Source organism: Dufourea novaeangliae, unplaced genomic scaffold (genome assembly GCF_001272555.1).
Source record: "Dufourea novaeangliae isolate 0120121106 unplaced genomic scaffold, ASM127255v1 scaffold64, whole genome shotgun sequence".
NCBI classification, from domain to species: domain Eukaryota; kingdom Metazoa; phylum Arthropoda; class Insecta; order Hymenoptera; family Halictidae; genus Dufourea; species Dufourea novaeangliae.
The window spans coordinates 2,573,338-2,594,186 of record NW_015373954.1 but is presented as its reverse complement, the minus strand read 5'-3'; the positions used below and the strand labels follow the sequence as shown (position 1 = coordinate 2,594,186).

The following is a 20,849-nucleotide window of genomic DNA, read 5'->3' as shown; positions in this document are numbered from 1 at the left end:
GGTAAAAAAGAGCGTGTTCTAAACGTTTAGAGCTTTGTCTGTTCACGATTGTCGAAAGCTTTTTTTATTGCCAACAGAAATTTCGGAACTTGACGTCGAGCATTGAAATCTTAATAATTGACGATTGAAATAGAAACGGTTGGTTTCAAATAAAATCATTATTAGAATAAATCACCAACGTATTTCTCCACCCCAGAGTGTATTAAGTCCACTTTTTCAAAAATCCCATTCTACAGCTCGTCCGACAGACTCGCGCTCTGATTGATCGCGACTTTCCGCTAATATCTCGTTAACAGAGCCTCGGATAACATTGTTGCTAAGGAAAAACTTGTTCCAAATCACCTCACAAGTAACCCATATCAGGGACCTACAATACTTTCGTTAAAACCCTGTATCACAATTTGAAACAGTTATGTCTAGAACCTTTTCAACCTCCTTTCTAACCTAAAATTTTACTAGAAAAAAATAACCAGAAATGAAACAGATTCTCGGTTTTCTTGCAGCATTTTTCGTGTCAACCGGTGATCAATCCACGTTTCTCCTTTGTTTTCAGACTCGCGAAACGGCTCGTCGGACATGGTGGACATGCCTACGGGCACGGTACCGAATCTGGGCACGGTGGCGGGCGTCGGTGGCGAGGACATGGCGTCGTTGTGGGCGTCGTACACGATGGGACTGAAGAAGACGCCGCCGCCCGGTTCGTCCGGTACTCCGTCGCGATCGGATCGCGATCGCGAGTCCAGTCCGCCGGGGGGCGAGGGGACGGGCAGCGCTCACGACGAGACCAGCAGCAGCGGGAATAAAGAGGACGAGGACGACGACGACGAGGATGCCGACGAGAGGCTGGACCCCAGACATCATGACCCGGAGCGTCTGAAGGCTTTCAACGTGAGTCTCCCTCTCGCATTTACGTAATCCTCGCGGCAGATGTTTTTTTTAATTTTTATCTTCGGTGTAGTAGGGGAGATCGTGGCAGTTTGTAACACGGGGTAAGTTGTAACATAATTAAAATTTTCTGAACGACAAATTAATTTTAATGGATCACTTTATGAAAGTGGCATTTTGTATAAAATTCCATAGTCTATTTATGCCGATTGGGAGAATATTCGTTGGTATTTATTTTACGCTGTCTTCAGACTTAACCGAAATTTTATCGCGTCGTCCTCCTGACACAGAATCTACTCTTGCCTTTTAAACCAACCGTTGTACCATCGCTGCTAAAAATCCCCAGACATTCAAACTTACTCTCTCCCAGTTACCTACCGATAGGCAACCACATTCCCCTCCTCCCCCTGTCGCCACCAACGGAGAAACACCGACAAAAAGCCTCGAAACCGAACGGAGCCTGTCTTCCCCGTATTGTATACCGTTTACTGCCAATTACCTTCCATTTAATTACCCGCGATGAACAGTCTCTCCACACCTGAAACCGTGTCCCGTCCGTCCGGTCTTGCAGTTTCCTTCCGCCGCCGCGACGGGGCCGCACTAAACCGGAAATGGTGAGTTTATTGCGCGCGCCATTACCGTGTCGGTAGCCGCGTAAAAAGCCGATGGTGTGTCGGGTATATATACCTTGTTCCCGACGTGAAGGAGAGAACCTGAAAGGGGAAAATGGGGGATAAGTGGAGGGGCGAAAGGAAATCATCCGATGGAGTTTCAGACTGGCACCTCGGACTTCCCCCCCCCCCTCCCCCCGAAAAAGCCTCCAATTATCGTAAAATTTTATGGAAGTTCCAGAACTTGAAAATCCAATATGGGGGCCACACGCTGATAGCCGTGTGCGTGGGGCCAGAGCAGCGAAGATCTTCTTTTATTTAACACGTTGGTCACATGTACATACATTGCACAGGCTGGCTGTATTATTTAACCAACTCGTTGCATCTTCTTGGATATCTTGTCCAAAGATTTTTTTTTTTTAATTTTAAAGATTGTAAAACTAATAATCGTGGTATAATTTAAAACCAAGACCAACAACCTCTGTTAACTTAACGCATATACAGGGTGTTCCGCTTAAAACAAATTACCTAAACATCTTCTCTATTTGTATTCATACGAGAAATATTGCTTACATAATTTAAATGGTTTCAAGAGACGAATCAGATGGTGCAAAAAATTATACAAGTTTTATAATATTTAAAATTTTTAGAGTTCAAAGTCTAACTTACAACAGGAAAAATGATGCTTAAAAAATGACATTTATAACAAATTTTTGACGCCATCCGATTCGTCTCTTGAAACCATTTAAATTACGAAATAAATATTTCTCGTATGATCACAGATAGAGAAGACATTTAGGCGGCCTGATTTAAGCGGAACACCCTGTATATATTTTCGACGATTTGTGACTTAATAAAGGAAATAAGGTGTGTCTGATTTACTTGCGGATTTTTTCCATTCTAACAGTCAACGTGTTAATTGCAATTAATTCGACACATGCCCCAACCATCAAAGGTTTTCTTAATACCTCCTACTCTTTCTCCCGTGCGGCGAATTGGTTACAGGGCCTCTCGGTTTTAATCGATTCCCCCCTGATTCGTTTTTTTACAGATGTTCGTCAGACTGTTCGTCGACGAGAATCTCGACCGAATCGTGCCGATCTCGAAGCAGCCGAAGGAAAAGATACAGGCGATCATCGACAGCTGCACCAGACAGTTCCCGGAGTTCGCGGAGAGGGCCAGGAAGAGGATCAGAACGTACCTGAAGAGCTGTCGGAGGAACAAACGGGGAAGGGAGGGAGCGCCATGGGACGCGGTGAGTAGAACATTTTGCTTTCCACCCCCCCTTTCTTCCCCTTTACCTTTTCTACGCAATTGTCTCGTCGTTTTACGGAGTTGTACATTGTGCCAATTGGCTAAAGCTTCTAAATCCGTAATTAAAATTTACTATCTATATACGATACCAGAAAAACTATGAATTCCTCATAAATATAAAAAAAAATACACGACACTAGTATTTTATTTCGTAATTCATAACACATAGCCATATGACTGCAGTGGGAACGAAAGGGTTTAAGAAAAATTTCGTTTCGGTCGTTTAATTTAAATTGAAATTCACAAACGAGGAGGGGGGAATCCTGTTAGGAAAGTCTACATAGCCATTGATCGATGCGCCTAAATGGTGTCGTTAAAAGAATACCTAGGGATCCGTGTTTCTGTTCAGAACCGTACTATATTCACCGAGCCGCGAAAGGTCACCCCGCGCAAAACGCCCCAAGAATTCCGTGGCTCTGAGTCAGGTCCGAGATCTTTCTCTCCATCTCTCTCTCTCTATCTATCTATCTATCTATCTCTCTCGGTATGCGACGATCACGTGACGCCGTGAATTTCTTTTTAGGCGAGGCCCACTCCGGCACACTTGACCTCCGTGCAGGCCGAGCAAATTTTGGCAACCGCCTGCGAAAATGAGAGCGACAACGCGAAACGCATGAGAGTCGGTCTGGAGCCCGTGTCACAGCCTATGCCAACTCTTCCGGCCGCAACGGTGAGTAAAATTAGTTACGAAGAGAGGCAGATGTGAGTGCTATCTTTCTCTTTCTCTGGTTCTCTTGTTCCTTCGCGTGAACCATTCTTTCTGCGTTGCGTGCACGTCTCTTGGTGCCATTTACTCGCGAGTGCATCGTGTGTGTGTTCACCGCTCATTGTTTTAGTGTAATTATCATTTATCGGAAGGTATGTGTGCGTGATTTCTGCGCTAAGTGTCGAGAAGGTTGAAGGTATTTAGAAAAAGAATTCCAGACGAATTTGAAATTACTGGTACCGGTGCGCGAGTGTAATGGATAATTACAAATGGTTTTGGGAAAAGTGACATCGATTTTCGCGGTCACTGGCACAATTATGAAACAGAGATCAATTATGTATTATCGATGTCCACACCTAACCTAGATTCGAGATCCCGTGACTCGATATAAAATCCAAGAGTATTTCCAATCACGAAGATATCGACGTTACATTCACAAAGTATCGACGTGTAACATTCACCTGAACAGGTACACATCAGGGTCAGATCTTACAACCGATTTCTCTGACTTCTGTTAACTAATTCTATCCTGTCGTACTCTCTATACACGGTGATTCAATACGCAATCGTGAGACACAGACAAATCGACAGAGAACAAAATTTCACATCCCCTTTTTAAAATTTACGATTACGATTCAAAATTTTGAACGATTACAAATTTAAAAAGACGATTAGCTTCTAACATAATAATCGATAATATAAATAATAATATAAAATTTTTAATCATTCGTGTTCCGTTTAGAAGCTAATCGTCACTCGATCGATTAATACAGACCGATGAACTGGCATAAACTCGAAGGAATTTTAACAAAATGTAAACCGAAAGAACCGATACTGACAGGAGAAGTGGAGGGAAGAAATGGCGGTTCAAAAATTCCGCGTCCGAAGATCGACGGTTCTGCGGTGCGATCGAGAGCTCGTGGCGCAACGCCCCCCCTCTCCGCCCCGCCCCCGATAAAGACTTTTTCTCTTCTTTTTTTCCTTTTTCATAAAAATCGTGGAATAATCACGCGTAGAAATCCGAGGCAACGCGCGGCGGTTCCTGCGCAACGCTTCAAAGCGATACGTGAAACCGAGCTAGGATTGATATAGGTACACAGAGAGAGAGACCGGCGATAACCCCAGGGGGTCGCGCACCTCTCCCACTCTCTGATGCAATGCGCGGCCGCGCACACACTGACCACGTTTACGCGCGTGCTGCGGTTTCAGCTAACGTGACCACGAAAAAAAGGTTTTAACCGAACGTTGCACGGTAAGGATGGGGACATATAATACAATGATATGTATTTTTACTATGTTCGAATTTTACATCAAGATTTATTTAAATGGAATGCCCGGCATCTTACTTGGAATTTCCATAAAGTATCGAATACTGCACAAAACGTTATATCATATGAGGGTCTAAAGTAAACAGTTTTTGACATATCGGTGGATTTTATGAATATTTTGGTTAGATTCTTCCGATTAAAACGAGACCAAATTGTATTTATTAATAGTATTGATAGAATGTAATATCGGTAAATTTTATTAATAGTAATAATGAAATATGGTCGAAATTACGTCATATTAATGAAATAGTGGCCCGGAATAAATGGGACACATTTTGGGGGTGACTTCAGCACATCTAAGCAATAAAAAAAAGGTTCATAGAATCATATGTCCTATTTGATTTTGTGTTCTAATAATAACGGATTTGATTTTCAACAAACTTGAACGCGACCGGTTTATCTACTTGAAAGGCGCGCTCTTCGACTGTTTCACGGATTGGTTTCATTCGTTCCATTTTATTTCATTCATTAAATTAAACCAGGTCATTGAGATCGAATGTTGTGGATGTGCGCACGTATGTGAGTGAAATACTTGTAACCGATGGACGTTCCTAGCGATCGATTAACGGACCCTCGATTACCAAGCTTCTACTGTAAATAAAATCCACATTCCACTAATAACACACGGTATCAAACTATCCAGGTCGCGGTGAACCCTGATGGTGCGCAGCGATACCGCCTTCAACCTTCTCCCATCCACGTTACAAGCTAGTCATCCGACAGAAGTTCCACGGAACAGGCCCCCTATCCCACCCGTTGCATATCCTCCGGATATACATCCCACCCCCAAGGATCGTCCTCCCTGATCTCGGGGGGTGGAAAGCAATGGGGTAGTCGAGTTTTCCGAGAGTGTTCCAAAGCTGAACACGAAGCCACAGCGTTGCAGAAAGTCATAGTCGTCCAGGGTCCGTGTTTGTAGCCGCACACCTAATCCTTCCTCTGACCTCTTGAATAGTGCACACATCCTCTCTGTCTCTCTCTCTCTCTCTGCCTCCCCCTTTTGCCTCACTTCCTCTGTCCCCGTCGTTCATACGACAAGAAGCTAGAAACTTGGTCTCTCGTTTCGACTTATCTACACTGAAAATCCCTAGCTGGGAGGAGCGAGACGATATCCACCGTGTGGCAGAGCTCACTGACTAACAGAGACAGTGAAAGAGAGGGAGGACACGACGGACGGGACCGATAACCTCTCCGACGACCTAAACCTAACCCATTAAGGAGAAGACCGGGGTTCGTACATGGACGGCGGCTATCTTGCCCTGGCCACCTATATAATTGACGTCAACGCACACTGTGCTCGCCTTTCATAAAAACACCTCCCTACATCCGTTCTCCTCCGCTTCTTGACGATTTCATTCCTCCGTGCTCGGCACGGTCTGCCGTCGCCAGCTAGCTAAGCTAAGCTGGGCTGACTGGTCGACCGTCCCGCTCCTTACCCCCGTCCTGTCTTCATCCAGTTTCTGAACCACGGTGCGCGTCCCCCTTCGGCTGGCTGACCCACCCTTCCCCCGTGTGTGTCTTTCTTTCCACGATTTTCTTCCTTCCTTTTTCTTTCCGGGCCTCTGTGGCTTCGTTGCGCTCCCTCTGTCCCACGAATTAATTTGCTCTCGGAGCGCGTGCGGCGCCCGGGAGCTTACTCACGCCTGAACGTCCCTGCCCGCCACATCTGGGCTGTATCTGTCTTTCTCTTTCTTTCTTTCGTTCCCGCGCGATACGGCCACACGTTGTTTCTTTCTGCTCTGCACGTCGGACTTGGACACACAGACACACACCGGGAACAGGTGCGAGATGGAGAGGATCGCGACGCCTTAGGAGCCCCCCCCCCCCACGGCAATTCCTCTTTGGCTGGAGTTAGGGGATCACGTTTATTGGACCATTTGTTTTGGACACGTGTGGTGGTTCTGTTTTTGTTGTGGTTTGTGCTTTGGATATCTGGACATTAGAGGATAACTTGATCGGATTGAGGAGTTGGTGGACTCTGATTGGAGAGGTGTGTGGTGTTTTTTCGGTGATTTGGATATTAGAGGATAACCTAGTAGGATTGGGAAGTCGATGGACTCGATTTGGATACGTATGGTGTTTTATTGGTGATTTAAGTCCTAGGATGGTGTGGAGTATAACTTGGTCAGATTGGGGAATCGATGGACTTAGTGTTTGGACACGTGTGTAGTGGTGATTTAGATCCTCGGATGGCGCGAAGGTTAACCTGGTCGGATTGGGGAACTGTTGGAGTGTGCCCAGTGTGGTTGACGGTTCTGTTTTGCTGGGAGTGAATGTTCACCGGTGATAGATCGAAGTAATTAGAAAGATGCGTTGAATTAAGTTGTTTAAAATATATCGATGTGAGAATCTGATTAAATTACGAAAGTGGAACGTCGGATGAAGATGAGGAAGAAGAATCTAAGGGTGGTTCACAAGCAGGTCTACGATCGCGCGCAGATTCAGCAGGTACGGGATGTTGATCCACGGCCACGTGCTTCTATATCGAGCTCGTCAACGCTTGGAATAGGATGTGTTTTCGTTTGTTTTCGGTGAATCTCGGCGAGTTTTCGCCAGGAACACCGCCAAGACGATACTAGATCCGTCAATGGCGGGAATGTAGGTCAGAATGCGAAAAAAATCGTCGGAGCGTGAGATAATTGTTTCGCGCGTGCTACCGATGGAGGGGAGTCGAGTGGGATCCCGTGATCGAGCCAATCGGCGGAGGCAGCGAAATGTGTTACGATTATGATCCATTTGCCCGAACGTACCAAAAGTCGTGCCCTGACTGAGACCTGAATAGATCCGACTATGCTTGCTACTGCGATTCCAACGTTCTCGTTCGATTCGTCGTTAATTTTGCTACGAAAACATGTCGATCTTTAATATTCGATTATATCAGAACAGAACCGATGAATTGGATTTTCAGTAGAATTAAGAAGCATATCATAATAAATACACGATTCAATCGATTATTCGATAAAACGTATTACACGACAGTTCGGACGAAGAATTCTGTTTGTCTGTTTATTATAGTATTTAATGATAACGAACCGTTGACGTCACACCAGTTACGTCCACCGTGAATTTTTGCGATCGAAAACGTGTTTTGTGGTACCGTTAAGACAATCTAATATCGCCGGTTTCTGGTTCCAGCAAACGGACGTCCGGTCAAGTTTGGAGCATTTCTCGAGTACACCGGTGAAATCACTTCCGGGCAAGAGGGAGGACACTCCGCCGACATCGTTAACGTCCCTGGCGCCGTTAACCAGCTTGGCGAACTTGCCGAGCAGCACCCTCTCGTCCACACCTCTGTCACTCGCACCGGCGTCGAAGCTGCTCAACCCGGCGGATAACAAGGGTCTCATGAGGTCAGTACGACGGAAACTTCAGCCAGTCGAATATACACAGGATGTCTCCATAATTAACCATTTAGCTACGGTGAAACTAACCGGGGAGTCGTAAAAAGGAAAAAAAAACAGCGTAGACATTTCCACATAATCTACGCAGCCGTATACACGGCTTCAGAAGCAAGAAAACAAATATGCCACTATAATGGCCCTTCGTTAAAAAACCGTCACCCAGAGGGAAGTTATTATAGTGGCGATTAGTAGCTAAAGGGTTAACTAATTAAAATAAGTGTTTCATAAAACAATGAAAATGTTTGCGTTGCTATCTCAGGATTTTAAAACAGTACGGTTATCGCAAAGCTTAACACTCGTTAACTACCCCAAATTTCTACTATTACATGGGCGTAGCCAGGGGGTAGGTGGGGCAAAATTGATCTTGAGGTAAATTTCGTAATATTACTTTAAATGGATTTGAGATTTATTTTTACATACGAAATATTAATTAATATTATTTTTTTCTTCTCCAAGGAGGGGGAGTGGGAGGCAATTTTTTTCCTCAGGGGTAGGAAAAAGGCCACAGTTTTTTCTTTATGGTAGACAAGTGCACCTCCCTACCTCGCCCCTTGCTACGCCTATATTTCACAAGAAAACCAACCGTCTCCCGAGGGTTAAAGAACGCAAAGATCAACGTGTCCCACCGCAAAAATCCGATAAGTCCCAACAAGAATCGAACGCACAAAGATATCATCGTTGCCCCCGTTCGTGGCGCGAAAATCACGCTCCCCTCTCTCTTTCATTCTCTTGTCCGATCTCTCATTCACCGTTCAATCCGTGTAACGACACCATTCGCGCCTGTCGCAAGATAGAACGTCGAGTCGCATCTCGAGCTCCTTAGCCGGTCAAAGGTCGCGACTGGAACGAAAAATCGACGGCAAAATAGAGAGCGAAAGAGAGAGAAAGAGAGATAACCGTAGGCGGAACCTCGACGGGCGGAGCTAAATCAAATGCTTGGTTGCTGGCTAATGTTATCATTAACACGAATCTCGGTGGTTGCTTTTTTTCCAGCCAGGCGACGATAGTCAGCTCGTCGGCCGTAAACGGTGTTGCCAGCGGCGGTGCACCCACGGCGATGTACAGACCGAACTTCAGCCAGGCGTTTCAACGTGCCGGGCCGACGACGGTGCCGCCCACCCTCTCCGCGGGACTGTACCCGACGCAGAGCTTCACGTCCGGGCTTTTGAGCAACGGTACACAAAGTAATACTGGTTATCGGTGTATTTCTCTTATCGTTTCGCTTTCTGGACAATGTTCGGCTTCTTTTTTTTTTTTTTCGTCTTCTGGTGGTATTTGTACGTGTTCCAGAAGTAATGATTTTTGAGAAGAAATCGTTTTACTTGAAAGGTATATAATTAGGCCTGATCACCTTCGAGAGGTAAGTCATTTGGGACTGAACACAACGTCTTTGTGTGAGAGTCTGTTTAGAGCCCTCGTCGCAACAAACTGGACGTTTTAAACACTCCGAAATTGGTGTTCTTTCTGGTGGGTTTTGAGGGCCATAGGGAGGGTGGGAAAGGGAGGATATTTTTTTCTATTGAAAATTCCCTCACGGCTAATTTTGTGTTACTCGGAACATTGTCATGGTGGAAAATCCTCCGCGATGAGGGCTCTGAACAGGCAGCCTCTGACGTGAAGACTATCTTTCACTGCTCAGAAGAATAGCAGCTTCGCTGAAATCGCTCTGTTCAGTCCCATGGGACTTACTTCGATGGTGATCAAGCCTAATTGTATGTTTGTTTAAGAAAACGATTTTTTTTATAAAAATCATTCTCATTATTTTGGACGCACAGCTGATCATTAATGTTGTAAATGTAATCTCCGCTGCCTATTCCATATTTAATCATGAAATAACACGTTAGTTTTGACATTATCTCCCCTCCCCAGAAACTCTTAGAACCTTTACTAAACACTCCCATATTGATCAATCTGTGAATTTTCTCATTCAATTCTTATGATTTCACATATCTTCGTACAGCAGTTACCATCCTAAAATATTCTCTTCTCCAAAAAAAAACATCATGACCGTAAAGAAAAACCACTGCCTGCATCCCCAGCCTCAACATGTCCATGGCTTATTACCAGCAACACGTGCATTCTCCGACACGCTTTACATCCCCGCGGCAAAGAATCGCTCGTCCCCAAACTCAGACCTTTGACCTTAATCCATTGTTCCAGGACCGACGGATCTCAGCATGAAGAACACGAAGCCGCTGCTCAGTCACAAGCTGAATGCAACGGAAATGACCGCGGTCAGGCAATTGATCACCGGCTACCGAGAATCCGCGGCGTTCCTCCTGAGGTCCGCCGACGAGCTCGAGCAGCTGTTGCTCCAGCAACCATAGAGCTACATTTACGTGGCTAGTGGCCAGCAGCTTGGTTCGTAAAGTTCAGCTGGTGCCGAACGGAGCAAAAACGTGGTGGGCGCCGTTTAAGAGCTGTCCCACACACACAAAACCGATCATCGAAAGCCGGCAACCCCCGGGAGAGATATTTGAACGGTCGGTACAACGGCGGAGCAAAGGACACGCACTTACCCGGCGTCGCTGTTACTGACGGTCGATAACGAGTCTTTCTCTATTATCCTACACTTTGGAAAACGCATTTCCGTGACCTTATCGACCGGTAGGAAGCGGCGAACGCTGCCCATCCCCCGCCCGATGAAATTTAGCCCGTAACAGAGACGGAATTCGGAAACTTACTATACCCCCGCAAGAGAACCAACACGTCCAAAGTTCTGTTACCTGTTCACGGGTGATTAATGAATCCACCGAATCTAGGATTTCGACGGGGGATAGGGTGGACGGACCAGCCCTCGAATCCAGGGGCTGGATCCTCTTTCGTGAACTAGAGAGTTCCACGCGTAACGCGTGCGCTGAGACGCGCGCGGTGTTTTAAGGTTAGGTTTAAGGAAACTATTCGAAACAGGGTGTACATAGAAAGGATCTACCGATTATTTACTTAACTACCGATAAGCTTTAGCTTAAACTGACGAGACGGCGGCGCGTGTTATATGATGTGCGAGCGAGAGAGTGCCCGCGTGAGAGAGGCTTTTCGACCACGGGTGTGTGGAGAGGAAGTAGCTCTGGTCGTCGTTGAAGTGTATTTCCTACTTTTGACAGCCACGTCGAGAATTCCCCCGATCCCCGACGACCACGGTTAAACGATCACCTTGGATGATCGGTTACCGTGTGTCCGCCAGAGACAGACGGATCATTTTTATGATTTTTTGGTAAACTCGAAGTAGGCGTTTTTTCTCTCTCCCTTTCTTTCTCTCTCTCTATTCAAGCTTGTGGTTCCGAGTAACGATGTACGGTAAAACTTAGATTAGTGTCCGAACATTTGAACCGAAGCCGGAAGCTTATGAAGTAAAGGAATTGACTCTAAATATAAAATCTACATCGAACCTAAAAATAGACAGTATGTGAAAAAGAAAGGAGGATTGAACCTCGCAGTACGTCAAGGGGAATTCCCCCATCAATGCTGGGGATGAACATGGGGTACTTACGCTCTACAGACTCCTCTCAATTATCGTGTGGCTTGCTCTACACGATTATTGTCCAGGCGTTATCCCCACCACTAGGGGGGTTGGGAGGGGGAGGCTGTGGAATCTGTCAAGTGCATACTTTGGTGCCCCCCCCCCCCCGCTTTTGTTGCCGAGGTTCGGGCTTCGGACAAAAAACGAATTTACGAGGGTCTGAATCATTTCCCCCTACAAGATTATTGTCCCATCGCGGATCCAAGTTCGGAACGATAATCGAGAGAAGTCTGTAGATCGTTTTGGGCACCTAATCCAAGTTTTACGGTATAATCGCGTGTATATACGGCTGAAGAACCATCCACGATCAATTGCCGGGCTGTCGAGACCTGGAATGACGTGGCGCCCGACTAGCCTGCAAATGGGGAGCGATGAACGTTGCAGACCCACGTGTATGTACATAGAGAGAGGGGGGACATGCATACGTTTCGTGTGCAGACACCTGTATGTAAATTGGTCGCGAGACAAGATGGCGGAGTTTTTGTCACTGGCGACAGTGAGGAAACGCACGAGTTAATTGATAATTATTCGTACGCTGGCCGAGACACGATGGCAAGGCAGAGAGCCATAGTACTTGAATTGTGCAGGTTTTCGTCCGATGATCGTGGATCAAGAGTTGGTTACTGGTTGTCTTTCCCTCGCGAACGACGGTAATGAAACACGTTGGATACTCTGTGCTTGAGAAATACAACTTTGTATCTGTTAAGTTTTCATGGAGATTCTATGTCCTGTATGGTTGTGCATTGTAGTGCAGATGGAAGTCGAAAAGACTGTATAGGCGAGACGGTACTTTCGTTTGGTAAAAGAAACATTTAACGTTTTCCATTTTTTTTTTCTTTACGGATAAATTTGGAATTGTTAAGATTCTGAAAATTATTGTGGAAAAATTTCTGTTTGGAAAAATGGTTGATATCATTGTTTTTTCTAAATTGACAAGTAAGGACGGTAAATTCGTTGAAAGGTGTGTTTGATGGGAAGGAAGACACTTTTCAGTTAAGTTGTTTGAGCATTTAAATGTTTAATTTAAAAAAGGAGATGTCGAGAGAGTACATTTGGTAACTGTATAATGATACAAGTAAGCACTGCATTTTTCGTCGAATAAACATTACTAATGAATATATTTTTATTTATGGGAATATTTATTCCAGATTGACGTTAGTTCGAAACAGTGAATAATTGTTTTTAGCATTAAAGATTGTCGCGATCTTTGATTAATGAACGTTGGTTTTCTATTTTTAACTGTTACTAGATTTCTCGATCAGTTCTAGTAAGGACTTATTCGATTGTTATTTTCTTAAAGTAATTATATGTAGTAAATAAATGCGACATACTAGAAATAGTTGTGCTTTAATTAATTATTAAGTTATTATTCTCATTTGAGGGACACGTTTTATGAACAATTAAATATTAGTAAAACCCAGGGACTGCTAAATAATAATTTAGTACATATTTTTTTTATCGAAAGACCACGTGTAGTATTCGTTTCATTCGAGAAGACAACGTCTTTCGAAATGGTAATCAATTTCATATAATAACAGTAATCTGTTTTAATAAATTCGATACATTTTCATTCAACTATTCTATTATTATACAGCCTCTAAATTTACTTTTTCAAATTTCACAAAATAGATTGAATTTAATTTTACGTCAAGTAAACGCTCGTGTGATCCCACAAAGATTTATTTCTCGAGAAACACAGCCAAGGAAGGGGATATCGCGAAAGAAACATAATCTTGATCACGATCCCACGATTATCGTCCGAAACCATGCGCATTTATCGGGACCATCTTGTCACGATCCGACAATACGTATGAAACCGTATTTTGTGGTCTCCGGACGCGCGTCACTGTGTTACCAAAGAACACTGATTATTCTTAATACGATAATATATCGCGTAGCGCTATATAATACACACGCGTTAATTTCTTCCTTTTCGTTTTTCGTTCGTATCGAGTGAGATTACAATTCGAGAAAGTGATATATATATAGATTGTTGCTCCGTACGGACCAAGGATTCATCCGAACCTGTTTAAAAAGATGAACCGCCCACGATTAGGGTTGTGGCGGGGGGAGAGGGGGCGTGTTCCGTCGCGTCGATATCTTCCGTCGTAGATCGATCGTCGCGAGTCGGTTTTTCTCTTAATTACATAGTTTGTGATCAAAACGGATTGGTCGGTCGCGTCTATTATCGCTGCTACCACCATTTCATATTATATTACATCGTAACACTGTCACTACAATTTATTGATTCCCGTGAACTGACTGTGGACATTGTTCCGAAAGACACAAGTAGCTGATTGACGTGAAATTTTAGGGGACTGGTGGAGGTGAGAAGGAGGTATAATGGATTGCCAAACATAAAATTTTATTTTCGGATATTTAATAATTTCCGAAATGGGAATATAAAAAAAGCTTTCAATTATGATTAGTACCTGTAATAATTATGCACTTTTTTTCAATGGAATACGGAAATAAAATATGATTCACACTGGCCCTCTCCCTTACCGTCCTGCTTTGCACTGTCGTAGTTGCGACCGACTGTTAAAATAACCAACTTTACGTGGGACACATTATAGTACCGAGGCTGGTATCCGTTATTGCGCCATCCATACAGCGAAGACATTTGTTTAGTAACGTCATATAGGCAGAATTCATGGTATAGTACCGAAAGTTTTTTTTTTTATCAATATCTCGTGAACTAATAAGTACCCCCAAACTAAAATTTTATATTTGAGGTCCACCCCCTTGTCTTTGCCATCCTCAAATTTCGTGTCGATCGGCCACTGGTGTCTTTCAGAACAATACTTCCCGATTGTGTATGCGTGCGTGTATGATGTGTGAGTGCGCAGGTGTGTGTATGTGTATGGAGGGGCGGGTAGAAAGGATGATGCCCCTTCGCCCGTGAAACCCTAATTTTTACGCGGAAACGGATGTTTTTCGCGGCGTTGATTCTATTCTGTCGTTGTTTTGTACATAGTTTATATATACACGTGGTCGTGTCACTACGGCACGAGTAACACGGATGAAAGAAATACCGCGGATAAACGAGGTTCTTTTACCGAGATATAAAGAGAGAATATATATTATTATTATTATTATTATTAATATTATTATTATTGTAATTATTGTATACGGTGTGACGTGTCGAATTCGTACGCGTGCAACTGTTTCTCGAGATGTTCCCAAGATGAACAACGAACGAACGTTGCGATCGGACAGAGGGATTTGTTTTGACCGGGTGGAAAATAGGAAATATAATTATTGAACTGGAGCATTTTGTGAAATTATTATTATAATTTTGTCGTGTACACGAGCGCGCGCACACACACACCAGGAACAATTGAGAATTTTATTTAACTGTTCTGCGATCTAAATGAACAAAGAAAGTCATATGTTCACGTGTCGATAACGAACTAGCCGATACACAATTGGAGTACAAAGAGACGAATATGGCACCGAACCCCTACCATTAAAATAATCCCACAATATATTCGAATACTCTACATTTGAGGATCATCCGAACGAGTAAAAGTTTTTTCCTAATTCTTTTAACACCGTAAGAGATAATTGCATCTGTACGCCTTGGTACCGGGCACACCGTATACGTGTGTAAAATATACGAATCGTATTTTGTGTATGTGTGTGTATATATTGTACGCCGCTGTAAAATATGTTCACGCGTAATGACCGATTCACGTATCGAGAACCGAGGGAAAGAATAAAAAAAAAAACAACAGAAACATTCCACCCAGCAGTGGAGGGAGGACGGTTAGGAAAACAGAAAGGACTGACGTGAACGTGTGTGTGTGTGTGTGTGTGTGTGTGAGTGTGCAGCCATCGAACCATTTTTTGTTCTTGGCGAAACGAACCGATTTCTCAACCGATCCCGTCGCAACGAAGTCACACCCCTTCCTTTTTCCTTTTCCGTTTCGCGGCCGTTTTTTTTTTCACCCGTTACACCGTGCTTTGGGGTCTCGATCGATCCAAATATCCGTACAGAAGCGTGTATCCTCCCAAATGATCCGACTCGATCGTGAACATCTCCGGCGACGCTTCCCCCCTGTTTTTCTAAATGTTAAGGGAGCTCGACATCGTTTCGAATATCAAAATGATCTTCCTCTCCGTTCGAATCGTTCGTTGAAGAACTCTAGGAATTGGAAGGATAACAGAAACTATCACGATTCTCGTCTTTGGATTTATCAATTGAGCGTGCGATTTTCGGTTTTCTTTGGACTTGTTTCTTTGAATGGGAAAATTGCAACAGATTCGTGTTACAGTCAGAGAAAAATAGGGTTGAATGATCAATACCACGTGGGTTCAGTAGTCGTTAATTTATAGTCCGCTTGAGATATCTCGGTGAAATCTGTGTTAATTTAATCGGTAATTAATGTAACAGTTTTTTCACTCGGATTACATGAAATCACAATTTGTCGAAATACTAACGTTCGAATGTGTTAGAAATCTTAATGTATAGTATGTGTGTGAAATTGAAACGGATGATTGAAGTTTCGGAAATTGGTCCGAAATCCTTCATTCAGGGTTTCTCAAAAGAAACAATGGGAAGATCGAAGGTTATTCGAAGCGATTTGAACGGCCAATCACCGGTTTCATTCGTGGTATCCCGTAATCGCCGTGGATACTGGCCGTTGTCATTTAATCGAGCAGCGAATCGAGCGACGTGTCGTGATTCGATATAGTGCAATAGTCTTTACACACTTCGAGTACTTTCTCTCTCTCTCTCTCTCTCTCTCTCTCTCTCTCTCTCTATTTCTTTCTCCGCGCGCAGTAAACGTAGATTTTGCTTCGCGGGCACCGCGGAACGCCTCCTTTGATTCGAACGTCTCTCCTCCTACCCCGAATCGTAATAATTAGACTGCGGTAGTTTAAGTAAATTCGAAATTTCCGATACTAATGTTTAAAAATTCAAATGGATCAGAATTTTGAATTCTGTACCAATGACTACGTTAATAATAATCATATAAATAGTATTAAACTTTAATAAAAACCTTTATTTTAGTGCGTTTTCGATGTTAAGAGATGCCACAAATTGCATAAACATCCGCAGTCTAGTAATAATCATTAGGATCGTCGTAACTTTATCCGCAACTAGCTGTACCGCGTTTAGATGTATCTTCGGGTCGATAGAATGGAAAAGGAAAATACGAAGATCAACGGTTGAAAAACTTTGTGGCTAAGAGGATAACAGACTCAAAACCGGAGCGACACATTTCACACGTTTCATTTCTAATTACATGTTACACGTATAGTACCATATATAGTATAAACTATATTTATGTTTCTTCGTTCGATTGTGTGGAGAGACTCCTCCTGGAGGAAGGGGCGGGGGGTGTGTCCATAATCTTCTTCGTCTAACACGGGGTGCAGAGTTCTGACACCGTTCAATGTAATCGCGAATTGATGTATATTGACTAAAGATAGAAATATCGGAAAAACGGAAGGGAAAAGAAAATGAAGAAGAGTTGAAGAAGAATATTGTATTTGTTCCTGAGAATGAAAAGAAAAAAAAATAATAAAAGAGTAGCGCTACCGTTAACATTAATATCGATAATAACGATAAAGATAACTCGATGGTACATACTTTTCTTATAAGTAATCTTATACATTACTACAATTATTGTAGAGTTGGTACGGTCTTTGATGATGCCTTGCCTGTAAATGTAACGTTAAATGAAAAAAATCTTATTACCTTGTAAATGTTTTACCAAATATAATCGATTATTCAACTTATAATTGAACATGCATTCGTTTCATTCCACCAAAATCGTTTTGTTACCTAATTTCCTTCGTCGATTTTATGCAATGACAATTGCTGGTGACTGCGTGTTTGATATACTATTGCTTGAACGGTATTTTAAATTTATATAGTTAAAAGAACATAATTAATCTAGAACCATACCATTGTAATGTTACGCTCAATAATACCGATAAAGTACGTAAAGTTGCAATTTTGAAATTCTTTTAAGTTGATATGCTATTTACCTATTACCTTTATATAGCCCAAAATACCACTAGGCATTGTAGATCAATGTTTTCCATCTAAAACGAATTGAAATAACAAATTTTCGAAGATAGCCTGGGATATGTACGCGGTTCAATTCATTCATTAGTCGTAGGGTACATTGGAATGTAAGTTTTCGAAAAGTGGTCAAACAAAGGCACAAAACATATGGCTCTGACATTGTTTAATACCATCGGAGTGCTGCGAAATGAAATTTCTGAGAAATCGTCCTTGTGCGTCTATTATTCCGTTTGAGGTGGGTCAGTACTCGTTGAGCTAACCGAAGGTATACGCAAAACAAAAGGTCGTACCGGCGTGTAATATGGTACTGAGTATTCTGTTTCGTTAAACTAGAAATTGAAGTGGGGCGAGGAGGACAGCTACCTCGAATAACAATGCCCCTAAGATAGTCGAATCAACCCATCGCGACCAGCCGAAGACGGTCTAAGGGTCATTCGTCTCGAAGAAGTTAGTGTGACAAGACGTGAAGTGAATTCGCTCCCATCGAAGTGTACGTGATCGTTACTTTTCACATTTAATCATTTATACAAACTATTAGTGCCTTCGTTAGTTCTTTATCGTTACTTTCGTTTAATATTTATTTAATTTCGAGTAAATTATCGTAAATTAATTCGATATTACGGGACAAAGTGATCGGTTTTCACGATTTTCTTTGTTTACGATGTAGTATTTACGCATTTCTGATTCCATTTACAATCTTTTACGGCACACCTCGAGTACAATACTTATTTATTTGTAACGAAACCATTGGTAATTTAATGTAATTGCTTGGTATAAACGCGTTTATTCTCTGTTTCAGAGCACCGGTTGGAAAGGATGTGCCCCCTGACACCATGGCAGCAGCAACACTCGGAAAAATTGGTAAAACACGGTAATATGTTGTAACAAATAGGTGATCATCTACTATATATTTTTATTTTATCGTGTTTCTATTATGTCTCGCCGTAAGCATGATCGCGATTTTTTTTATTCATTGTGCAAAGATCGAACGAGAATTCTTCCGGGAAGTATATACAGTGAATTAAACTGCGCAATTGAAGAATTCGAAATGGCTACCGTGGCCATTACATAATTTGAATATTACTTTTAAACATTTAAATTCGAAATATTCGTAATTTCCTGTGTCACGGTCGCGGAATTGTTTTAATATTAATTATTTCACCTGTCTATCTTTATGGAACCATCGTGTTTGCATTTGCATACGGTTTCGGTTGTAAGTTTGATTATTGTAGATACCGCGTAATTCATCGTGCTCACCGAAGCACGGGTAAATAACGAAACTTTGATACTTGAAATGATTTTCTAAACATTTAGAAAATTCGGGACGTGATTTAGATAGAGAAAATTAACGTGCTTACAGCTCCAACAACAAATGTCTTTAATATAGTTCATAAATATTAAATATGTACGTATAACAAATTTAACATATTTATATTGAATTGAATAATTATTCTGTAATATTTAATAATGTTTGAACTCGTGTGAATTATTGAAAGGCAATATTTTCTCGACAAACACTTGGTAGGATACAGAAACTAAAACAGTAGGCAGGCACAAGTGTGCCTTATATTTCCCATGTACTTTTCTTTCAGAGAATTTTGTGGCCGCGCGCAATGCGGTCGAATAGAGTCAGTGTTTATATCGTACAAGATTTTTAAAAGTTTATGCGGAGCGAACTGGCTCCGTGTAGAATCTCACCGGAGATGTTAGGTTTTCGCGAAATTAGAGTCAATATTTATTGCGTGTTATCAATTACTGTCAGAGTGTCTGGACACTTTTTGCTTTTTGAGTCGCGAAAGTAGAGTCAGTGCATCACTGAAGAAAATATTTTTGCGCAGCTCTGTTTACAGAGGATGTAAGTATCTTTACATTCTATTAGTTACACTATTCAATTGAATCAGCTACAATTTTGAGAGGAGGTTCTAACGATTTCTGTTCCTTTTTTATCAGATTCATCAGGCGCTGTATCAACGAGCATTGCAGAGGATGTCCTCGGGCGAAGCTCCACCCGCCAAGACTGTAAGTATCTTTAAATATTCTTACTTACATTATTCAATCGAAATAAGTAAAATGTTGAGAAGAGATTGTAACGCATTTTGTTTCTTTTTTTTTCCAGATTCCTAGAGTCTTAGACGGAGCCCTTCTGTCATCGGGTGAGTCGCATGCTTTTATTCCTCCAGTCCCCAATCATGTCGTAGGACGATTGGTCCAAAGCGACACGGGTGACTGGTTGTATATGTGCTTAATTTAGCGAGTACAGTGAACGCGGATATGCAATCATATCCGTGAGTAGTGACATCGATCTGTTGTGTTTCTTAGATAGGCTAGGGTCTTCTTGTACGCCGCGTTTATTATTAATAATATAATTCAGAAATATTTTTTATTGAAAGTATATTTATAAACGAATATTAACTTAACGAGAAATTATTGATTAATATTGATCTTTGATATTTTGGGACCAGAAGTCCTATTGTTTACAACAATTGATATTTTTCTATTAATCGAGAACGTGGTACTACATTATTCAGTTAATTAGAGAATGCAGTAACTTGATGGCAATTACTCGTATATTAATATTGTCATATCGAAACCATTACAGTAAAATTATTCTATTAATGTCTTCGTCAATAAAGACGATTATATAAAAATTATTCTAGTGTTGTTTACAAGTACGGTCAATTGATTGAAAAATAATACTGAACACATTAATGTATGAAATATATGTCGAGGAATATAGAATCGAAAAAACAGAAACCACACCGATATGTTTAAAGTACAGGGGAAAACATTGTCGTGTCTTTTTAGATGTGCATGTTACATACAGCAATTAGCGCAATACCACGAGACTCGGCAGCACGTTTCAAAAATTGAAACCAGTGTTTCAGGTTTCATTCGTATTTCCAAATCCCTATAAAGTATCGGTCCATAAACCGAAGACGTGTTGAATTGTGTCGTCTGTGCATCGGTATGCACACTCTCGTGAAAAACCATGTGTTGTGGAATAATTTAACATGGGTGCACACGTGTTAAATTATTGCACTATC

General features: G+C 42.2%; 1 protein-coding gene across 2 annotated transcripts in view; it reads left to right on the top strand.

Moving 5' to 3' along the window:
- LOC107186251 (nucleolar protein 4-like) overlaps positions 1-11,015 on the top strand; it is a 79,842-nt gene extending 68,827 nt beyond the window's left edge. For both annotated transcript variants that reach the window (XM_015574078.1, XM_015574079.1), the window contains exons 4-9: positions 554-888; positions 2,548-2,751; positions 3,334-3,480; positions 7,980-8,194; positions 9,239-9,429; positions 10,406-11,015. In XM_015574078.1, the coding sequence (XP_015429564.1) occupies positions 554-888; positions 2,548-2,751; positions 3,334-3,480; positions 7,980-8,194; positions 9,239-9,429; positions 10,406-10,572 (1,259 nt within the window). In that variant the 3' untranslated portion in view covers positions 10,573-11,015. The remainder of the gene's footprint in view (positions 1-553; positions 889-2,547; positions 2,752-3,333; positions 3,481-7,979; positions 8,195-9,238; positions 9,430-10,405) is intronic.
- Positions 11,016-20,849: the final 9,834 nt, after the last annotated feature.